A 24,106-nucleotide genomic window follows, 5' to 3' on the forward strand; every position below is an offset into this window, starting at 1 on the left:
CAACCAGGAGATGGGCAACACCACCTAATACAACACGGCCTGTGACAGAGGGTGCATTACAGAGGTGCCAGAGCACACAGAGGCACTGCTATTTTAGGTGTGGGGTTAGAGGTCACTTCCTGGAAGGAATGCCGTTTACACTAGTGCCTGGAAGAGGAGTGGAAGTTGCTCAGTGGTTGTGAGTCATTTAAAAGACAGTCGTGGCACAGTGAGGAAAGGTAAGAGTGGACAGGAGCTAAGGGGAACTGTAAGTGGGGTGGCAGAGCACACGGCTGTCACAGTCTACCTGCTCTTAAGGAAGAGTGGAAGTGAGGACATGCCACACGCTACTTAACTACCCTGTGTCAGCTGCAGCTTTCAATTGTGCTGTGAAATAAGAAACTAAATGCTCAGGGGTTGGGGATTTAGCTCAGTGGTAGAGCACTTGCCTAGAAGCGCAAGGCCCTGGGTTCGGTCCCCAGCTCCGAAAAAAAAAAAGAAAAAAAAAAAAGAAACTAAGTGCTCCAGAAAGTTGGAGAATTTTGAGAGAAGCAACTAACAAAAACTATCTTGACTAAAAAGAGGCCATAGGAAGAAGATGGCTAAAATGCCCGGGCAAAGCAGAATCCCTGCCTGATAGACTTCAGAAGTCATACAAGTGATAGCCATGATGGTTTGGAGGCCAACAAAATGCTGAATGTGGTAGGCTGTTTATAGAATACAGCAAAACAAACTTTTAAGAAACACTTATAGCCAAAATGGCTTTGTTTGCAGTGGAAAGGAAATGCTAGCAGTGGGCATTAATTACTATGGAGACAGACAGGAATACACATTTATTTATTTTTAAAAAAATTAACCAATACCTAAGATTTATATGACTTTTAAGTTATAGCAACTTGAGAGCATATCCTGGGGCTGGAGAGACGCTCAGAGGTCAGGGCACTCGCCGCTCTTTCAGAGGACCCAAGTTTGATTCCCAGCACTGTGATCCAATGCGAAGGAATCAGATACCTTCCTCTGGTCTCTGCAAACACCGTACACACATGCGGATAAAGCACTCACACACATATAAATAAAGGAAAGACCTCACATCCATTGTGCAATCTGTACTATGAAAGTGTGTTATTTCTTTATTTCCAAATGTAAGATGGTGTATTCCCTCTGATGCCATGACCATTTACTTCTCTAAAAATGGAAAATACCATTGACCTACGCTTTAGATTTTTCCTTCCTTATCAAGTGGTTTTCAAATTTTGAACCTTAGTTCATACATTTTAAAAACTAAGAGGAATGTCAACACCAGATAAGAGAGGAATGAATATCACATGGCCCACAAGAGCCCTTCAACCTGGCATTCTTACACTGAGACTTAGACTCACTCTGTTATCCTAATTCTTATTCTTGTTTTTATTATGATCTTATTTTAACTTTGTCCAAAAGCCATTTCAAAATTTTGGTGATATTAAGTGGACAAAAATATAAATGCTTTAATACTGTGGTAGTAATGATATATTAGCATATGCTACTACCATGCTGTCATGCTAACATAAGAATTTATCAAAAGATTAAAAATGTTTTTATATTTGCATGTCTGTATGCACATATGGAGGTCAGATGACAACTCGCATGGTTCTTACCAACATATTTTTCATATTACCTTCTATGAAGTCATTTTCATTAAATATCAGTTTCTCTCCAAGGGGGCCCTCCTCATCTTCCTGTTCATCATCTTCATCAGGATTATTAATGACCTCCAAGCCAGCTTCAATAACTTCTACCAATTCATCTCGTTTGTCTTTTCTAACTGGCTTTTCTTCAGGATGGCGCGTGAGACCCATTTCCAACTGAAATACTTTCATTAAAGTAAAACTTTCAAAGGGAACGACTCCATACTCACTGGGTAGTTTGGCCCCTATGCTGACTTCAGCTCTGTCGATCTGGGAATGAAGAAACTCTAAGAGGTCGCTGGGTGTCTGCTCTCTGTTGCCCTGATAGCCTATGCCGTTAGCCCCTAGCTTCTTCCTCTCTTGCAAGGCTCTCATCTTCTCACTCATATCTTGTAGTTCTTGCTTTAGCTGGGCAATCTGGCGTTTCAAACTGGTTGCCCTGGTTTGGTAATGTTCTTCTTGCTCCTGCAGGAGGGCTTGGTAATATTCTTTACCATAATTTTCTCTAACCACACCAGGGAGAGAAGCATTTCCATCAGTCTGGGGGGCACATTCCAGGAGGTACATAAATAATACTAGACTGAAAAGCAAAGCAAGGCCCACCAGCAGCCACTGGGTCCGGCTGTGAAGAATCGGTCCTCTTCTAGACATTCTCACTAGTGTGTGTTTGCCTAACAAGGCAAGCTCTTTGCTTGTTCATGACTTCAGCGAAAAGTTACCAAAAGTTAAAAACAAAATTAGGATTTCCATGAGAGGTACCCAAATGAGCTCTGCTGTCATTTTAAAAGATTCCTTCTTCAGTAGTCATGACTACTTGCAGAAGTGAGAAATTTATACTTCCTGTATTGTTACCATGATATCCACACTACGCAATCTGGTCTATATAATCCATTATCTGGGTGGTGACTGTTCTGAAAGAAACAGACCAGAGTCAATGAGAACTGTGTTTAAGCATATCATCGGTGGCAGCTTCAATATGCTTGGCGGTGTCACTATTTTACGTTGGGTTCCATGACTAATACAATTTAGAGAAATTGGTAGGCACTGGAAGAAAATATTCAGAAAAATAGCATGCAAAATACTAATATATTGTTTATAGAACTTTAAGCCAGTTCATTTCAACACCTATTACCCCCTGAATCAAGAAGCATCCAAATTATAACAGTAAAATTATGTTCAGTTTTTTTAAATAAATTCTAATTAAATTATTTTAAAATCATCCTGCTTATAACTCTTTATTAACAAACACACTACTTCCCAGCAAAAGCATGTAATATGTGGAAATTAGATTTCTATAAGTAATTTTATTATAGCAATAATAATTTGCTGTAAGAGAAAGTTTCTCCAGTTATACTCAAATACTCTTGCTCATTAATTTCAATCAAGTGGGGTGGGGTACAATTTCAAAAGGTCACAGACATCTGGAAAACACATTAAAAACATTTTTACATCCAAAGTTCTCTGGTAGATTACTTGAGCATTAGATCACTTTCCGCTGTATGACACAGCAAGATTCCTTACAGTTCTGGAAGATTTGGAGTTGATAGAGAGAAAAACCACAAACGATTTAATTATATTTGTCTGCCTAGAGGAAAATGGTAAATTTATAAAACTACATGCTACATTTCATGCTCCAACCAGTACTGTGAGCCCTTCCAATCTAATTCTAAAGTAGGATTAACTCTAGAAATAGAAGAGATTAAAACCCAGGAGGCAAGAAGTCCTTTGCTGCAAACAGAGTTTCCATTCCAACTGAGCTCTTCCGAGCAGGGTAATGTGACACATGACAGCGACATCTCACAGGAATGCTTTCTGCAGCACGCCACAAACTTGGAAGGTGACCAGTAGGCACATCCCAGTTACTTGTCTTCTAGTCGCTAGGAAGACAAGTCCTCACCAGAAAATTCTGCATCATATTTTTTTGTGGCATACTTGCATTAAAATATAGTCAAGATTAGAACTTTTTATGACTATTAGAGCACAAATAATGGGTTTAATTTTCCTATGCCATTTGTTACCTTAGTAAACCAAATGACTACCAAGTATCCTGAAAACTTTAATTCACTCAGAGTCTTATGACATCTGACTGTAAACCTTATTTAAATGTTGGAGAAAATGGGAATAGTTTTAAGTTTTAACAAACTAACTAAAAGAAAATGAAAAGCTAATACTGGTTCTAAGGATTTACCATTCCTCAAAAATATAATATTTAATGAAAGAACCATTTAAATATCATTACTGAAAAAATAATTTGAGGGATATTTCATAACTATTTAAGTTATTATTATCCTCCTACTTGTTAGGGAAAAGAAAGGCTACATTTGAAAAAGTAGAAATATAATTTTTTGTAAGTTGTTAGTAAGTCAGGTATGATGGCACACTTTCAATTCCAGTACTTAGGAGGCAGAGGCAGGTGGATTTCTGTGAGTTCAAGGCCAGCCTGGTCTATCTACTGAGTTCTGGAATAGCCAAGACTACATAGTAGCTTGAGAAAGTAAGATCAAACCCAAAAACTATTAACAAAGGTTGACATACTTAACTGTTATAATATACTCAAATGGTTTGGAGGTGTAACTTGATCATAGTGCAACATATGCCCTATGATGACAGCCTTTTATTAATAGGTCACCTTATAATCCTTCCCTTTATGTAGACAATATATTTTATTCAATGACTTATAGTTCATAATGGGTCACTTTACTTTTCAATGAAAGAGAAATAAATACCAAATGTAACAGTAAGTTTTATATTGTAATTAAATATGTGTATATATGTGTGTACACACATACACACATATACAAACACACAAATGCACACACACATATATACACCACACATATAAACACACACATGAGGCCTCCATGTAGAACATAGTAATAATTGGGTTGTAATAAAAAAATCTTAAACGACACTAGTTTAAAATACACTTTTCATATATTCTATACAATCCTTTCAGGATAGTGGTAGTATTAGTCTCATTTTATAGAAAAAGAATTGTTCAGACATGAACAGATTTAAATAAGGTTATATAACCATCAAGTGGAAGCATTAAAACTAAGGTGTTCTCTCACTTTAATAAAAAATATAAGTTTATAATATCTCTGATTTAATGTTGTAGTTGATATCCATTGACATGAAAGAAAGGCTGCTGTAATTAGCTTTTAGAATGTTCCTGCATAACTCTGTGGTAGTTGTTTAAATCTTTACTTGTCTCGTTCCTAAAAAGAACTCTTTGACCACATACCACAGAACCAGATTATAACAGTTCGAATCTTAGATGAGTTAGAGTTACGGTTCAGTGGTGAAGAATTTGCAAGCATGCTTGAGGTCCTAGGTTCAAAACACACACCTTGTTCCAGTCCACCTTTCCTGAATTCCTGCCCCCAAACTGTGTGGACAGCTGGTGCCTTAGGATTCTAGAGGCAGAAATGGTGCCCTGCCTCCATCCACTGAAATCCCTCTGAACTGTGAGCCAAAATAAGCCTCCCTCCTGTGACTTGTTTCTACACAGTATTTTATCACATGATCAGAAAAGTCCTGATAATGTGCTTCTCTGTATCTCAGACTTGGGGACCGGAAGCTGGCTTTAAAATTCCTATGTAGCTGAGGTTGGCCTTGAACTCCTGATCTTCCTCTCTCTACTACCAAAGTGTTAAGGTTGCAAGAATGTACTGCCATACATAGAATACTTTTTATTGGATGTCAGATATTGTAGGTTCTATTTAATGTGTGCTAAATGTTTTATATTTCTATAAATATTCTTGAAAATTATGGTATTATATGGAAATAATTTAATTCCTTCAAGATTTGTTTTTAATATTTGTTGGCAGGACATAAATGAATGTTTATAGTTAATAATTTCCCATTACTGAGGCAAGCCTTTTCAGAATAACCAATTCCCCATGAAGTTTAAGCTTTTCAGTCTATCTGGTAGGAGTTTATACTATTCCTGGTCTTATTTAAATGCTGGGTTTGTGTCCTCTAGTGTGTAATAGTCTTTTCCTTGGCTTATCTTTGTGTAAGCCTACACTAATGAGCAAGTACTCTGCTGAATACCCAGAGGATGCCCTCGCTAGATCTCTGGAGTTGAATGCTTTGAGCCCTCACTGCCTTGGTCTTTTCAGACAGTCGGGTCCCTCCTGTCAACTCAGGGACTCTTCTGGACTCTGCTTAGGCTATATGACTTTTCAGTTTTAGCTTCTATACTGGAAGTAATCCTCATATAACAGCCACATCTTATTGCTCAAGCAGATAAGCAAATTTCCTTATTCTTTTTACAATCCTTTGAAATGTCAGCTTCATCATACACAGAATGCCTTTACATAGAGAGGTCTGCATCTGGCCTCTAAACCAGAGGTAAGCAAGCATTTTAGGTCAAAGAGTGTCACAGGCAGTCAACTCTGCCTTTGTAGCACAAAAATAGTCACAGACTATGCAGAAATTACAGAAGGAGTTGAGTTTCAAGGGACACCAAAATCTGAACTTCATAATATCTTCATATCATAATGTAATGCCTTCTATATTTAGAAACAGAACCCTCCCACTTGGGCCACAGGCCATTCTAGTATAGGCAGCCAGCTACAGCTACTCCTATTTTGAAACTTATTTTTTTTTTATAGATGTCTAAGTTCTCCTGAGACTCAAGTCTCTCTCTATTGCTCCAACTGGGCCTGCACTCCTGAACTCAAGTGATACCCCTGCCTCAGCCTCCTAGAAAGCTAGGCTACCGTTATACATTACCACCCCAGCTTTAAAATAAGACAGGGTAGTTATTCTAAAATATCATAAAGCAAGTGCATATGATCAAAAAGGTTAAATGTGAATTAAGGACATACAGTGAAAAGTCCCTCTCCTACCTCACCCCCAACCCTGAAATTTTGTGTAACCTTCCAAATTCTTTTGCCACTATTAAACATCTTGGTATGATTGGCTCTCACATACCCAACTCTGAACTGAACACAGTATTTCACTAACAGACTAACTAACTAATGGAACTGCTGTCTAAATTCCCTTAAATGTAATTAGTTTATGCAACTCGCCTTGCCTAGGATAAGCTTCCAATATGCCTTTACCTGCTTTCTACTTTCCAATTGCTCTTAGATGTGGAATGTCCCTCCAAATGTGGGAAGCCCTGGCTTCAAGTCTATGGTGCTACTGGGAGGTAGCAGGACCATTAGTACTATTTACGGAACAGCAGAAGGAAGCTAGGTGATTGGGAGTGTGCTCTTGGGGTAGGGGATGTTGGATTCTGGGTCCTTCCTCACTCTCTCTGTTTGTTAGACCCAAGGTAAGCCATACATTCCTGCCACCATGCTAACTATGTTGCCACCAAGGCAACAGGGCCAAGCGAACACAAGCTAAAACTTCAAGAATAAAAATAACCTTTTCCCTTCTATCTTAGGTATTTTATCACAATAATAGAAAGCTGACTGACACATTAAAGGTTTTCTCTAGTTTACTAAAGACTTAAAAATTGAGGCTGGGCATGGTGGCACACACTTCTAACCTTAACACTCAAGGAAGGCAGAGGTAGGTAGATCTCTTGAGTTTGAGGCCAGTCTACTCTCAAGTTCCAGGACAGTCAGGGTTACATGAAGAAACCCAGTCTTGAAAAACAAACAAAAACAAAAGCACCCCATAAAACAAACTAAAAAGACTTTAAAAATCCTTAGCATGACATTAAATTTCTTAGTTAAATTAATCTGCAATGTGGAACTAAGAACTAAGTTTTATTGCTTTTTTGAAATCTATTATTTTTTTTCAAAATTTTGTTTTGATACAGTGTATTCTATATATTCTACTGAATATGGGTCAAATGATTTAGGTTAGAAATAAGGTTCCAAATTCAAAATAGTCCTATGGACATTTTCTGTTGTTGTTGCTTGGTTTATTTTCTGGGATGGAATCTCAGAATGTACCCAAGGCTGGCCTTGGATTCATGATCGTAATTCAGTCGTCAAGAGACTGCTCGCACGCATGACCACACCCTGCTCCCATGGACACTTTAGAACACTCCACTGCTGTCATACAATGTCTAAAAACTGATCTCTATTCCTTTATAAGTAAACAAGACATTACCTTTGGAAGCTTATAAAAGTATATAAATTTTCTCCATAGTTCAAAATTTTTATTAGGATGTATCTAAGGGTGTGTCTTCAACAATGTAAGAGTTTGGGTGTATCAATTTGCTCATCAACTTCTACACTTTTGCTTTTAGAAATATCATTATTTCTTAGTACATGTTTGGCATCGTCTGTATGTTGGTAGGAGAGTGGGACTCAGGAGCTGCTAGTACAGGTTCTTTCCACGTGCTCTCTGAAAGGCCATTATGTTCAGATCATCTTTGCCAGTATCCTGTTCCCTGATATCTCTCTCTCTCTCTCTCTCTCTCTCTCTCTCTCTCTCTCTCTCTCTCTCTCTCCCCTCCCTCTCCTTCTTCCTCTTTCCTCTCTGTGTCTCTGTCTCTGTCTGTCTGTCTGCCTCTCTTGCTCTCTTGCTCTCTCTCTCCCTCCCTCCCTCTCCCCTTCCCCCTCTCTCTCCATCCCCCTCCCCCCTCTGAGTGTGTGTGTGTGTGTGTGTGTGTGTGTGTGTATGTATGTATGTTCAGTAGGCAAAGCACCTTTCCAAACTTGAGAGTACTAATGCTTAAAACTCAACTGCTTCTTGTATTTGTGCAACTTTCTACAGATATTTACTGACTGTTGTTATTTAAATAACAAAATCAATGTAAAAACTGCACACCTGAAACTAAGGTCATAATTCAATTTTACACTTATACCTAGCTCTTGCAGAGTGAGATCTCATGATTTTTCCAATCCATTTTTAGTCCCACCCTTTGGTGCTTCATTTCCCCTAACAGCTATCAAACTTCCCCTAACAACCACTAACTTAAGCAACACTGTTCTTACCTAACTGTTATCAACTGTACAGTCATATCATGGTCTGTTCCAACTGACTTGTGGGTAAAAGGTAGTTAAATGTAATGAGTCTGTGAGAAGATTGTCACTAGTGCAAATACAAAGTATAAACAGTTACTTAATGAGTGTGTATGTGTGTCTGTGTGTGTGTGTGTGTGTGTGTGTGTGTGTGTGTTTGAAACAGAGTCTCAGGGTATATCCTTGGCTATCCTGGAGAGATACACTTTCCTCTGCCTCCTGAGTGCTGGGAGTAAAGTGTGTACCACCATGCCTTAACTCATAATAGATATACTTTTGAAACCAACCTTCACTACTGTATTAGTTAAGATAATCTTTAAAAAGGAAAGAGTCCATGTTAGTTAAGATGTCATTTTTTTCTCTATTGAATGTCACTCAGTCATTCTACATCTGACAGAGATGTATTCACATACTCACTAAGAATTCACAAGAATGTTTTAACAGTCCTAAAATCTAAAACAAGTAATAAATGAATCTGGAAGCACACACGGTGGAGTACAGAAGGACAGTCACATCACACAATAGCATATTACACAGTAAGAAAGAATTATCAATACCGTACCATGATATGAATGATATCAAAAAACATGAAGGGTGACTTACTTCCACAAGCAATATTCTGAGAATACTATATATTAATTCCATTAACATGAAGTTTAAAATAGTCCAAACTGATGGCTGGTGAAAGAAGTCAGAATACTGATGGGGAAGCAGGGGTCCAACCTATACGGAAGGAGCAGAGCACTATGGGAATGCTCTACAGTTACAATTCGATGTGTGTAGCAGCAGACAATAAGCATGTAAAGACTCACTGACAGCTAAGTTTTATGCATTTGTTGACTTCGAATATATTTTATACCTCTACAAAAGTAGTGTAGAAGGAAAAGCGATAATTTCTTAATTGTCTAAAACTAAAGCTGGTTGTTTTACATCAAATCTTCTAAGCCTCATGTACTGAAAACCCAACATCCTTTTTGTATTCTTTTAGTCACATAATTTTAAACAAATAGTAGCAAATATTCCTGAGCACTGTGCCATAAAACACTTTTTATCACTTCAGAAATCGAAGGTGCTTTTTTTAGTACACCTTTAAGTGATAGCAATAATCCCCAAGGAATTAAAGGCCGGGGAGCCTTCAATGACATTAACTGTTAGGACACTGCATGTACCTTTCAAAAGCAAGCTAAAGACACCTCCGTATTTAACAAGGACTTAAGAAGAAAAGCTTTAGATTTGTAACCAAATTGTCATGCTGCCAGTATCATCATTCACAAACACAAGCACCGCTGTGGTGTTTAACAAATTACCCAGCCACTTGCTCAGAAATGCAGGAATTTTCTAAACTATCTGGGCATTCTGACAATTCTCCGTTTTTCAAGGCTCCAGGGATCACCAATTCCTACTCCAAGAGCATCTTTTAAGGGGGGGGGGGGGGCGTTTTGTCAGAGGCAGGAGGGCTGCTGCCAGAGGACGCGTTCAACCCCACAGTAAAAAGTTTAGCCACTCGGCAGAGATGATGACGAGTAGGTTTAAAAAAAAAAAACAAAACTGACACGCAAACCAGCGGTCTCTGGCAGCAGCGGTCTCCAAAACAGGACCAGTCTCCGGAGCGCGCGTCAATAAGCGCCGCGCCCAGCTGCGTCCCGGAGGGCTCGTCCGAGGAGACCGGCCGCTGCCCAGAGGCGCGGCAGGAGACAGCGGTACTCACCGCGCTCGCCGCTCAGCGCTGCCGCCTCTGGGGAGCTGTACACCTGGCCAGCGCCCTGCGCTGGCTGGCCCCGCGCGCCGCCGCGGAGCACCGCCACTTCCGGCGCGCGCGAGGAAATGAGGGAAATGAGGGTGTGGTGCGGTCGGGCGCCTCCACGGCCAGGCCCCGCCCTCCACAGCCCGGCTCCGCCCAACACCCAGGTCCCGCCTCCCACTGCCAAGTCCCGCCCTCCAGGGCCGGGCCTTTCTCTTTACAGCCAGGACACGCCCGTTCCTCCCTCTTCTGTCCTGTGCCTGCCTGCACAGAAAGCCCCACAGCGGACAGAGTTGATTCATCTAAAAACAAACAAACAGGGGCTGGGGATTTAGCTCAGTGGTAGAGCGCTTACCTAGGAAGCGCAAGGCCCTGGGTTCGGTCCCCAGCTCCGAAAAAAAAAAAGAACCAAAAAAAAAAAAAAAAAAAACAACAAATGAATTGGGTGCTCAAGACTCGTGGGATAAATAGCACGGGAACATCATGTACTAAAGACACTTTAACTAGACTCACATGTGGCTAATCTTGACACAAGTGCTAACCTGGCAGAGAGCTGACTAGTGGGAGGCTGCGGGGAGGCTGCTGATAGCCATCATGTCTTCTGCTCAGAGAAGGTCGGTACTGAACACTGAAGAGATTCTCAAGTGTTTTTACTTTGAGCAATTCCATTTGTTGCACGTAAAGTGCCGCGTGTGTGTGCGCGTGTGTATGTGTGTGTAAAAAGACTAGCCTCAGAGTCTGACTGGATCAGTTCTGGATATGTCTTAGAAGTAGGTGGTCTAGACCCTTAAAGTTTTTAGGATTTCCCTTGTGGCATTAGAGGAGAAAATCTGGGCAGAAGATACCTCAAAAACTATGAGCCAGTAGAGCCAGTTGTGGTCAGGAACAAAGTTTCTCCCCAGAAAGCAGCTTCCTGAAGTCACCTCAGACATCCATCTGTTCTAGTATATTCAAGAATGACAGTAAACACGGATTAGCTGCCTGCTGTCAACCAGCCATAGTCCCGAATATGAGTGTAAGGATGCAGCAGAATTCTCTCCTACGAGACTTGGAACATGGGAAGCTTAGGCAAATGGTTAAATGCCCCCAGCACTGCTAAATTTCCGAGAGAACACAAACGTTTTCTAAGGTACTAATAGATTAAATACAAATGGCACCTCACTGAAATCTTAGTGAGTCATGATGCCAGACTGGCAGCTTGGACACTTTTAGTCCAAGCCCAGTCTGTGGTCTGCCTACTTGTCATTTCATTAACAGTTACTGAGGAGTCCTCAGAAGCCAGGTGTGGCATCTGCCTGTAGTCCTAGCACTCAGGAGTCTGAGGCAGACAATTCCTAACTTTCAGGCCTTACACAGTAAGTTTCAGGGCAGCCTGGGATACACACGGAGACCCTATCTCAAACACAAAGAAAGTTCACAGCTGTAGGGCTCATGTTCAACCACGGAAATTCTCAGGCTTGGATTTTCCTTAGGGACACTTTAAATTGGATGAGGACTGTGGCGGAAAGATAAGACCTCCTCTGCCATTTCTGGCGTCTCAGTACCGAACACGGACTCTAACTGAACTTGTGAATGGATGAGTTCCGGTAAAGCCTCCAAAAAGAGGAAGAAACGTCCCCATTAGACAAAACCACCCCACTTTTTAGCACACCGCAACCCATCCACTTCAGGCGTTTTGTTTTCACCCTTCTTTTCTCGCCTCACAGATGCTGGGCTTCTGACTCTATTGGGTTGCTGTCTTCCCTTTATCTTCCTTCCTGATCACACTTCAGGCAGGCAGAGCCACATGCCTACTTTTTATGTGGTGCACACACTGGGCCGTGGGCATGCCTCCCGGCCGTTCATCTGAACCTTTGAATTCTTCCCAAACCTACAGTTTGGCTCTTCAATTTCCAGAGGGAAAACGAAAAGGCAGAAGATGGTCTCGGTTGTGCTGGTTGTAGTTTATCACCTCAACACAAACAGATTGTCGGTTGAAGACTTGCACTATCAATCACACTGGACTGATAAATTGCTGATGTGGCACTGCTCAGACCACTGTGGGTGGCACCGCCCCTGGACAAGCGGTTTGGGGTTGTATAAGAATATAAATTGAGAAAGCGAGGAAGCAGCTTTCTCTCTGGCCCCAGTTTCAGTTCCCAAGTCCAGCTTCCTAGCTGAGTTTACTTCTCTGAATTAGTGATGGTCTTTGATGTGGAAATGAAACTCAAATAAATCCTGTCATCTCTGTGTGGATTTTGGTCAGTGTTATTTTTTTTTTTAATCACAGCAACAGAAGGGAGCCACTGCACGGGTGTAATGTAGCAATTTCCTTCAAGATAAAACCTTCCGTCTTGGAGCTGGGCTCAGGAGATTTTAAAGGTGAAACATTCCATCCTGAATTGTTAAGCTCAGGAAACAACTAAAAAACATCAGGAAGTCCCTGAATCTGACCAGATATACCACCTATCTACCTCTCTTCCAAAGCAAATATTATCAGTAAGGATTGCTAAAAGACATTCTCAGGCAATCTAAGCTGCCTAGAAGACGTTATCTGAGCTATCTAGATCATTTCCAGCATGTGAATCTGACCTCTAATTGTGCAGTGAGCTGCGGCTCTCACAAGTTGCCACGCATGTTGCAGTAGGTTTCTGGTGATACAGCTATCTTTGAGTCCTTTTTGCTCTTGTAAGTAACTCCAATAAGTCATTGGCTTTCCATGTTGGACTTTGGCAGGATCTTTCCTACTCTGATCTGTTGTCAGTTCCCTATCTGGAGTGAGTAGACATTTGTTAGGTCTCCCCAGGAGGAATGCCACACAACACCATGATAGGATTGGCTCTTTCCCTTAGGATAACTTCCTCTCAATCATGGTCTCTTCTACTTCTAAGACCTACACACACACACACACACACACACACACACGCGCGCGCGCGCACGCACACATATATATAGACATGCACATACAATTACACAATTACACACACATTGTCTTAGTTAGGGCTTTTATTGCTGTGAAATGACACCATGACCATGGCAACTCCTATGACGAGGCATTTAATTGGGGCTGGCTTACAGTTCAGAGATTTCAGTCTGTCATCATGGTGGGAAGCATGGTGACATGCGGGCAGACATGGGCTGGAGAGATAACTGAGAGTTCTACAGCAGGATCAACAGGCAGCAGGAAGAAAGTGAGACACTGGGCCTGGCTTGAGCTTCTGAGACCTCAAAGCCCACCCCCAGTGACACTCTTCCTTCAACAAGACCACACCTACTCTAAAAAGGCCATACCTCCAATCACGCCGCTCCCTATGGGCCGTTTTCTTTCAAACCATCACATTCTCCTCCCTGGCAACTACAGGCTTGTAGCTATACCAGGACGCAAAATGCATTTAGTCCAACTTCAAAAGTTCCCAGCAGTCTTAAACTTGTATGAAAGTCCAAAGTCTCTTCAGAGACTCATGACAATCTCTAACTACTATTCCTACAAAATAAAAAGAAAAAATATGTCACATACTTTCAACATGCAATGGTACAGGAGGTACGTTACCATTCCAAAAGGGAGGGAAAGGAGCCTAGTGAGGAAATACTGGACCAAAGCACGACCAAAAACCATTAGGGCAAACTCCAAATGCTGCACCTCCATGTCTGACGTCAAAGTACTCTTCAGATCTCCAACTCCTTTCAGCTTTGTTGACTGCCGTACATCTCTTTCTCTTGAGCTGCTTCCACTCCCTGTTAGCTGCTCTTCCTGGCAGCTATCCCACAAGTCTGGTATTTGGGATCTCCAAAGTAATTCCAACTTCACCCAATGGCTTCTCTGGGCTTCCATACAGGGTCTCCCTGACATATTTCTGGCCTCAGTGACTTTCCATAGTTGGGGAGGGAGATTTCATAATTCCTCTCTTGTATCCTTGACTCTAAAGCCAGAACTGCGTGGTCAAAGCTGCCAAGTTCTACTGCTTGCTGGGGCAGCAACATGGCCCCCTTATTCGAATACATTTTCACCAGGTTTCTGTTTTATATGGTTTCCTTCACCATAAGGACTAAGCTTGGCTGTCCCGGCATTTGCTCTGTAGACCAGACTGGCCTTGAACTCAGAGATCGGACAGCCTCTGCCTTCTCTGTGATAGAATTAAAGATGCGCACCACCATGCCTAGCCCTAAGCTTTTTGTTAATTCCTTTTTATGTTTAATTCCTTTGTACAGATTGGAAGCTTAGCTGGGTGGGGTCTCCGCTCTGAGGTCACCACTCCCTTTATTCCACGTGGTATCAGGCTTTTCGTTACTGTGTTTACACTTCATGGTGCTCCTTTTCTTCTCCAAATGTGCACTTTGTATTTTTCCTTGCTCAGCCTTTTCATCATAGATCTGCATAAGATCGGCCACTAAGAACCATAGGACACATTCAACGCTAGACTGTTTTGAAATCTCCTCTACAAATGCAGTTAGTTCAAAATTCTTCAATTTAACTCCAGGCAGAAGAGCAAAAAACAAACAAACAAACAAACAAACAAACAAAAACAACAAACAAAGCCACATTTTCACCAAATTATCAAAAGAACGATTTCTAGGCCACATATTAATATTCTTCTCCTCTGAAACCTCTTTGTACCACTTCTGTTTGGTGGTCTGTGGGCAGGGCAGGTCTGCCCTCCTCAGTCTCTGGCTTCTAACCTTGAGGTGGTTGTTTTGGCTAAGATGTGTCTCCCAGTTGCTGGGGATAGGGGGATTAGGAGCAAACACAGCCCTGCTATCTAGTGTCTGTAAGACTCTGTCTACCCTTATAAGAGCCCCCTAAGCATTAATCACCCTGCTGAGAGAGGCAGTTAAGGTACCAAGTAGACTGTGGGTTGCTGAAGACCAAGAATCAATCATCAATCATCACAGTAGTGAGCGACAGAGAGGCAGCTGCAGAAGGTGACCCACTCCTTGAGCTCAGGCTCTAGGCTACAAGCACCAGGCTAAATCTTAGTGGGTGAGATCTGGTTCTGATAACCTAGGTAGGGCGACATTTCCTTCAGCATTCCATTGCCTGGCTCCAGGCTCCTGCCACTTTGGTCTTGTCGTTCTGTACAGCTGACTCTGCACAGGCTCCTCTCCCTGGGGTGTGGTAAAATTAAATTCTGGTTCCCCAGCTTGTGGTTGTTCCCCATTCTATTTCCCTCACTGGTAGTTTGCAACAGCGAGCTCTCCTCGCTGAGCCACAGCCTCTCCAGCTGTTGAACCCTCTCTGAAAAGCATCCACGTCACCAAGGAACATTTGGAAACAAGTAACTGAACATAAGCGCTGAGCTTAGAAATGCCTTACAGGCCAAAGGGAAGAATATCTCCGAGGCCCAATGGGTAATAGTTTGTGTGGTGGTTTGAATAGGCATAGCCCCCATAGACTCGCATGTTTGAATATGCTTGGCCCCTAGGGAGTGCACTATTAGGAGGTGTGGCTTTTTTGGAGTAGGTGTGGCCTTGTTGGAGTAGGTGTGGCCTTGTTGGAGTAGGTGTGGCCTTGTGGGGTAGGTGTGGCCTTGCTGGAGGAAGTGTGTGACTGTGGAGGTGGGCTCTAAGGTCTAATATACGCTCAAGTTACTCCCAGGGTAGAGACTCAGTTTGCTTTCAGATCAAGACGTAGAACTCTCCGCTCCTCCAGCACCATGTCTGCCTGGATGCTGCCATGCTTCCAACCATGAAGGAAACAGACTGAACCTCTGAGACTGTAAGCCAGCCCCAATTAAATGTTTTCCATTGTAAGAGTTGCCTTGGTCACGGTGTCTCTTCACAGCAATAGAACCCTAACTAAGACAATTTGTAATCGCAGAAACAGAAGTCTCCAAATAAAATTCCAACTGGAAAATCACTTCCTTCTGATTGTCTCCCAGAATCCATGCCCCTCTCATAAACTGCTTTGATTTGTACCCTTCCACATCTGTCTATAACTTCCTTCATTTTGTTGAGATACCCATCTAGTCCCTGTAAATGCTATTATCTCTTCAAGGGCTCATACCTCCTATATGCTGCACATGTACTGTAGAATGCAAACTTTGGGCAGGGCCAACAGTGACAAGACTCCCTGGGCACAGGCACTTGCTGCAAAGCCTAATGGTCAGAGTTTGATCCCTGGGATCTACATGACTGAAGAAATGAAGAGACTCTTGAAAGTTTTCCTCTGACCTCCAGATGCACTGTGGCATTCAAATCTGTACATGGACATGTGTAAGTAAATGTAATAAAAACATAAAAAGAAGTGCTTTTTTTTTCTAGAAAACCCAGGAACGACAATTAAGGATTTTCCTAGCTAATACCAATAATTAGTCATAGAATAACAATATTTGGTGGAGAGATATGTGATCCAGGGTTACATGTTCTGTTTCTACCTCTACAATTAGAAATCTTGAATGGCAAAAGCAGGTCAGAAAGGGACCCATAGGATTTCTCTGTGTACTATAACACAGTCCATGAAAAGGCTCAAAACATGAGACTGGAGTCTCTTAAAGCTGTATCTAAATATTTCCAATAAAAGACTGGATTATAATGTTATCCTATAATAAAAAGCTTACATTAGAGATCGTCTTAGTCACTGTTTTATTGCTGTGAAGAGACACCATGACCAAGGCACCTTACGAAGGGAGCATTTCATTGAGCGTTTGCTTACAGTTTCAGAGGGTTAGTCCACGTTCATTATGGTAGAAAGTGTGGAGGCCAGCAGGCAATCAGGCATGGTAATGGTACTGGAGTGAATCTGAGAGTCTACATCTGATTTATATACTGCAGGCAGGCAGAGATTACAAGGTTGCGCCTGGATGGGGCTTTTGATACCCTGAGTCTACTCCCGGTGACACACCTCTAACAAAGCCACACTTCCTTCAACAAGCCACACCCACTCCAACAAGACCACACCTCCTAATTCTGCGCAAACAGTTCCATCAACTGGGGGCCCAAGCATTCAAATACATGAGCCTATGGAGGCCATCTTATTCAAAATACCAAAGAGCCTTTGAGAATTAAAGACAATATACTGTTGCGTTTGGAAGTTTAAAAAGCAGCACTTTCAAATAACTTTCTCTGTGCAGTTAAGCCTGAAACTGAAGGTGTGATTCTATAATGGGAGTGGAGTGAGGGATAGTCCCTTACCTGAGCGAGAATATTGGATAGAATATTGGAAGGAAAAAAAATTAAGGCAGGTACCAAAGTAAACCTGTGGCTTTGCACATCTCACAAAGGAAATAATGTTTGGGAATAACTATAAATTCAGGTCATAGGTTTCTGTAGCTGTCACTAACGAAGCTACATAAGAACACAGCCATTGGAGTCTCATGGTTCTGGAGGCTGTAGGTCAACAGCGGAAGCATAGTCTGACTCCACAGTATTGTGGAGAAGCCTTCCTGACATTTCCTCTGGTAGCTTCTGACATTCCTTGGTGTCTTGGGGTTTCTGTTGCGGTAAAGAGACACCATGACCTAGGCAACTCTTATGAAAACATTTAATTAACTTTTTAAGGCTTTATTTTAGAGTATGAGTGTTTTGCCTGCATGTATGTTTGCGCATGATGTGCATGCCCGGTGTCCACAGAGGCCAGCAGATGGTACCAGATTCCCTGAGGTTGGAGTTATCGGTGGTTGCAAGTTACCGTTTGGGTTCTGAGAACTGAGCCAGGGTCCTCTGCAAGAGTTAAGTGCTTTTAACTGCTGAGCCATTACCCCCACCCCCGCGCCACATCTTGGATTCTTAGTAAGGAGAAACTTACTTGTTGGGGTAACATTGAAGGTGCGTCTCTGTCCTTCCTCACCTATTCTCTGATTGGCTTTAATAAAGAGTTGATGACCCATCGCTAGGCAAGAAAGGGAAGGTCCAGGCTTCAGGGCAGAGATAAGAACTCTGGAAAAGAATTGAGAGGTGGGAGGGTAGGGGATGGGATTCACCAGCCAGACAGGGAGGGAGGAAGTAAGCCATACCCACAGGAACATAGTGAGAGGTGACAGGCCATGTGGCAAATGTGGACTGGAACAAATGGGTTAGTTAAGTTATGCAAGCTAGTTGGGAACAAGCCTAAGCTATAAGGCCTAAGCTTTCATAAGTAACAAAATGTCTCCGTGTCATTTCTGGGAGCTGGTGGGTAGAAACTGTCCATCGATACATTCTCCTCAAATGAACCCATGATAGTTAATACCAAGCAGAGCCTCTGGGCTGTTTTGGGGGTTCCAGAGCCCCTCTCCATGCACAGGCAGGTTGAAAGCACTCCATCTCCTTCTTTACTTTCTGCATCATACCAGTCAGGGAGGGGAAATGACAGGAGCAGAACTAATTAAAACTTCTGGTAGGTTCTACAAAAACCACTATCCACACTTCCCCAAGGTGCCTCAAAGGCAGAACTAGAAACATGATTAAATCTGCACTTACAGCCTATGATGATTGGTCCTGGCTTTCAACTTGATTTGATCAGGGATCAACTAAGAGATGCTTCTGGGTGGTCCTGTGAGGGTGCTTCCTGATGATTAACTGAGGGAAAGACCCTCTCCCCGGAGCAGGCGACACATTCCCCATGGCAGTAGCAGTGTAAAGACATTTAAGGGAAAATCAGCAGTGCTCTTTACCTGTCTGCCTTTGCTCCTCCCTGGTGAGTGCATTTATCTTGTTGCTGTCTGTGGACACCGAACCCAGGTTCTTCATGCTTTCAAAACCAAATGAAGACCAACAGCTCTCTGGGAACTCCCCCCCCCACCCCCAGCCCTTCAGTGTCAGATCCAGGCTCACTGTCTGAAGAGCTTCTGGGTTTTCAGCCTCTCCAGTGTGAAGACAGCTGTTGTTGGACTGCATAGCCCATGCCATCTGAGTCAATCTAAAAGTTCCCACCTTGGAATATGGTGTCATGTTTGTTATGTTTCTCTAGAGAACCTTAATGCATATCCTACTAAGGGCCTCTCATGGCTGGCACCAATAACACCTCCATTCTGTTACTGCAGAAACAAGAAGGTGAGCAGTTCTTTCTTTCTTTCTTTCTTTCTTTCTTTCTTTCTTTCTTTCTTTCTTTCTTTTTTTTTTTTTTTCGGAGCTGGGGACCGAACCCAGGGCCTTGCGCTTGCTAGGCAAGCGCTCTACCACTGAGCTAAACCCCCAACCCGAGGATGGTTAAATTTTCATCTGTATACATTGTGTTTTGCCCACTGCTGCCCTTTCTCATTACTCTCTTTTCCCTCCTTCCCACTCCTGGGCCAGCTAATTTCTGACTAGATTCTCTTGTTCTTTCCTGCTTACATTACCCGTCACCATTACAGCCTGGACTCACTCCTGCCTCTCTGGTGCCCTTTAAGGAAAGGAACCTGGTAACTGTCCTACGCTCTGACCTCATGCCAATCTATTCGATTCTCATGAAAAATCTGACTTCATACTCACTGGTGGACGAACCATATATCAACATTGAGGTTAAAAGTTACCCAATAGGCTATACTGTACCAACTTAAGTTCTCCTTTAGAGTATAGTTCTCTTTTTTCTTCTTGTTTTTTCAGAGCTGAGGACCGAACCCAGGGCCTTGTGCTTGCTAGGCAAGCGCTCTACCACTGAGCTAAATCCCCAACCCCTAGAGTATAGTTCTCTATCTGAAACAAACGTCCGTCTATGTGGCTGATAGCACAAACAGCTTTTCAAACAGCTAGGCCAGGAAACAAACACAGAGACAAGACAGGACGATTTATTTATTTATTTGAGTGCACATGACTTTGGATGTTTATTTGTTCTCAACTTAGATTGCCACCAAAAAGGCCAGCAAGCTAAGTAACGTTTACACTTCTATTTCCCAGAGGACTGTTCCAAAGGAGGAGGACTCCACTGAAAGGGGTTATATTGAAGCTAGAAAAAGAAAAACTGCTACAGCAAACTATTATTCTAAACACGAGGCTTACCTAAAGCTATGGCTAAAACCAAGGAACTCCTCAAAGGGATGACCTTTGGTGAGATTCAGGAAGGCATTATAAAACATATGTGTAGACTCTGACTCTGAGGGGGGCAATGGGGACTGTTCCTTAATCTCAGGTGCCCCCAAGAGAGTGACATGGTAGCACAAGATGACTTCAGACAGAGGTTAGCTTCATTTCTCCTTGAAATGCCTCACAGGTTCAGACAAACTAACTCCCCTCTGTTGTGTGATACTATTCCCGAGAAACATGAACAAATGTTTTTTGAGTGAGAGCACCAGTCTGATTTGGGGAACCCATGAGTTTCTTTGGGCGACGTACAGTGGCATACATGACCTGCAGATGGCTGCATTAGCGAAAGCCCAATCCAGCATGGGTTTTCATTTCGTGAGCTTGCTTATAATTTTAGAGAGCCCATAAAGTGATACCATTAAGAATGGCTAATAGCCTTATATTATGTAATTTTGTTGCTTCTTCAATGTAAGGAGTTAGAACTTTGAATCTTTCAGTGTATATGGAAATTTTTACTACAAACTTCTGCTCTCAAAATGAGTTTTTATATTTGGGGAGTAGCTGTTACACTACTCCAGAAAAGAATATTTGAAACTAATTTTAAGCTTCTAAGGATATGTTAATTGGCTAAGTACCTCACCTTGCCAGAGGACTTAGGTCTTTGTTATCCACATTGGAGATAAAGCTTCAGCTGTGTTAGTACAGAATTGTAGGCTAGAGTCATGGAAGTATTTTAAAAAGAAACCAGATAAAACATGCCTTATTCCAAACAACAGTAAATTGGTTATTACAAAATACTGATATTTGGCCTATTACATATACAAATTTTTCAGGCAAAATTGATAATTTTACTCTTTGCATGCTTTTGTACTTCCTGTATATTTGTACATGCAACCCATAGGAAATGTGCTCTCTGTATTTATAGGTGGTTCATCTAATGAAAAGGCTACATGTATGATTGGATCACTTGTTTATTCTCTTGAGTTTCTATTGCTTCAACCCAGATTATTAAATTACGTGCTATAGTCACTGTTTTTAAAATGTTTAAAAAATCAAGCTTTCAATTCACATACTGATAGTCAATGTGTGGCTTGTGGTTTACAATTGATTTCAATTACTTAATGCTTTATTAGAGACAGGTTTTCTACTTAAAATCAATGAGTGATTTCAGTGTGAATGTCTGACAACTCACTGTCCTTTCAGTGCTCTGGCTCAGACAACTAAACAAAACCATAGACCCAGCTCTTTGAAAATGGTAATGGAGTTAATATGAAAAGAGGAAGACTCCATTTGCTTACTTTCAATTCCCAGCCTCACCCTGCCAGCTCAGAGATTTCTAGTAAGACTGAAATCTAGACAATATTTACAGGTTTTGACATTTCTAATTAATGCTTATGTTTAGGTAAATAAAGTTTGTGAGGGGCTGGAGAGATGGCTTAGTGGTTAAGAACACTAAGTACTATTACTTTATAGAACATTAAGAACTCAAACTCCCTCCCTGTAACAAGGGAGGACATGATACCAGGCAGATTATAGGCCTTACATAGGAACAATTAGTCAAAAAATCTCATTCTTTATATATCCAAAACAATAATGCTGGAGACAATAATTTGGTATACAAGTCAATTTATAAATACAAGTGCTCAGTGTCCTCAATTTAATCCTCGAGGACTTACCTTAATAAATATCTTTACTATATCTTAATAAATAAAAAGGGGGAGTTATCCCTGTATGCTAAATAATGCTCCTTTTATTTCAATTTTAAAATTTGGATGCCAAAGTTTATGGCACCCTACAACTAGGCATACTTCTGCCTAGGTGAAATAGAGAGATCCACATATTGACATGATCCTGTCCAGATATTTTTTTTTCTTTTTTCTTTTTTTTTTTTTTCAGAGCTGGGGACCGAACCCAGGGCCTTGCGCTTGCTAGGCAAGTACTCTACCACTGAGCTAAATACCCAACCCCATGTCCAGATATTTTATGTGGGGAAGAGGGAATGTTTGTGTTTTTTCTACAGGATGCTACAAGAGTGTGCCAGCTGCCTGAGTGGTTGCTGAGACTTGCTGATCCTGGTTACATGAAGATTCAGCTCTCGTGGTTCGGGTCCCTGGAGTCATCCCTCTGCCCCGAGAGGAAGATGGAAGATTCCCCTTCATCCTTTGTCATCACAGAGATTTTGGCGTTGCTGCAGTCAGTGTTACCACTGCGTGTGTCCTGTCCCACTGTGGCCCGCTCTCTGACCCTCTGTGCACTGCTGCTTGCTGGGGAAGACTGGACTCCAGTCGTTGCTGCCCCCCTCATTTCCCTGGTGACTCTTGCTGCCTTAACTGGTCATTTTACAGACTGTAGCTTCACAGGAATGCCACCTGCGTAAAGCTGCTGTGGACTGGGGAACTCTGCCCTGGTTGTACAGATCTCAGAAATGGTACCATTGTCTGCTGGTTGTTCCAGAGAAAAATGACTGATCCTGAACTGTCCTGGAAAAGACCTTGACACTTTTGCTGCTATTGTAGCAGCCATTACTGCTGCAGACATTGTGTCTGCAGTGTCTGGAGTTATCCTCCCCCAATCTATTGTTAGACAAGCACAGTGGGTGAACTTTCTGGAGTAGTTGCTAATAATTGGGAATTCTAAATTTTATTATAGGAGCGGCTTGACTACGGCCCTTGGTGGTAACAGCTGAGGAGAACCAAATGAGGTGCCCACTACTTATCAGGAGTGGCTCTGTTTGGTGCAGCCCTATGCTGTGGATTAGTGTTCATGCTATGGTTGGTTTGCAAACTCAGATCTCAACAGAAACGTGACAAGGCCGTTATCACTCAAGCACTTGTGGCCATTTGTACAAGGGGCCTCCCCTGGAATTTGGTTATCTATGCTCAGGAATTAGTCGGTATCTGAGTTCTCTGCTCTTGCACCCCATGGATCTGTGGATCCATTGCACTGGGATGAGAGAGACTCTCTCTCGGTATCTGAGTTCTCTGCTCTTGCACCCCATGAATCTGTGGATCCATTGCACTGGGATGACAGAGACTCAATGATCCTTTGATCAGCCCTTCCACATCGCTGAGGTTTCCTCATTGCACGCGATAGGGTGATCATGATTTGTTATATAATAAATGATTTGTGATAAAATAAATAATAAGGGGGAGATGTAGAGGGCCGCTATAACATTCACCACCACAAGATGGCGCTGGCTTCCACTGCGCCCCACGTGGAAGGCCAGGATAGCTTCCGCCATTACAAGATGGCACTGGCCTCCGCCGCGCCAGCCGACTTCCTTTCAGGAAGTTAACTGTGTGCGCATGTGCAAGAGTGCCTTCGTGCCAGGTCTTTGCCCACTCCAGGGCGTGCCTTATGAGATCATGGGTAAGCGACCAATCAGGTGTGGATGTGCCGCGCTAGGGTGTATATAAGCCGCGCCATGCGGGTGCGCGGGGCTCTCCTTAAGATTGAATAAAAGTTTTGGCTGTAGCAAGGATCCGTATGTCCCCGCGTGTTTTCTTGCTGGCGAGGTCGCGCGCGGGACAGGTATCAACCCATGGAAGCCGGAGCCCTGAAACCTTCTGCACAAGTTGCAAGCAGTTCAAAAAGATGGAGTCTTCTCTCCTTAGCAGCTAAGAGCTTACCTTTTGCAAGTAATGGGCAACCACAATGCAGGTATTCCTGTAATATGTCTTTAAAATTGCAATCTACTACAATACTTCCTTGTCTGAATATTTTCTAAAAAGTCAGAATTCTTCCATCTATAAAGTCACTTTTTTTTTTTTTTGAGGAAGAGTAGCACTATAGTGGTGACCTTCCTGTCTTAGCCTCCCAAGTGTCCACAGCAATTTTTGTGCTCCAGGTAGCTCCCCTGCTTGGTAAGCATTTATCCCTGTTGTTAA

At 42.3% G+C, this 24,106-nt stretch overlaps 1 protein-coding gene across 11 annotated transcripts in view; it reads right to left on the bottom strand.

Moving 5' to 3' along the window:
- The window catches only part of Csgalnact2 (chondroitin sulfate N-acetylgalactosaminyltransferase 2), a 37,333-nt gene extending 26,925 nt beyond the window's left edge, over positions 1 to 10,408 (bottom strand). For 3 of the 11 annotated variants that reach the window (XM_087656929.1, XM_087656927.1, XM_087656933.1), the window contains exons 1-2: positions 10,290 to 10,407; positions 1,637 to 2,552 (exon numbers count right to left, since the gene is read on the bottom strand). In XM_087656929.1, the coding sequence (XP_087513055.1) occupies positions 1,637 to 2,297 (661 nt within the window). In that variant the 5' untranslated portion in view covers positions 2,298 to 2,552; positions 10,290 to 10,407. 11 annotated transcript variants of the gene reach the window in all.
- Between the last annotated feature and the right edge of the window lie 13,698 nt (positions 10,409 to 24,106).

This window comes from Rattus norvegicus, chromosome 4, assembly GCF_021556685.1.
Source record: "Rattus norvegicus strain SHRSP/BbbUtx chromosome 4, alternate assembly SHRSP_T2T, whole genome shotgun sequence".
In the NCBI taxonomy this organism is placed as follows: Eukaryota; Metazoa; Chordata; class Mammalia; order Rodentia; family Muridae; genus Rattus; species Rattus norvegicus.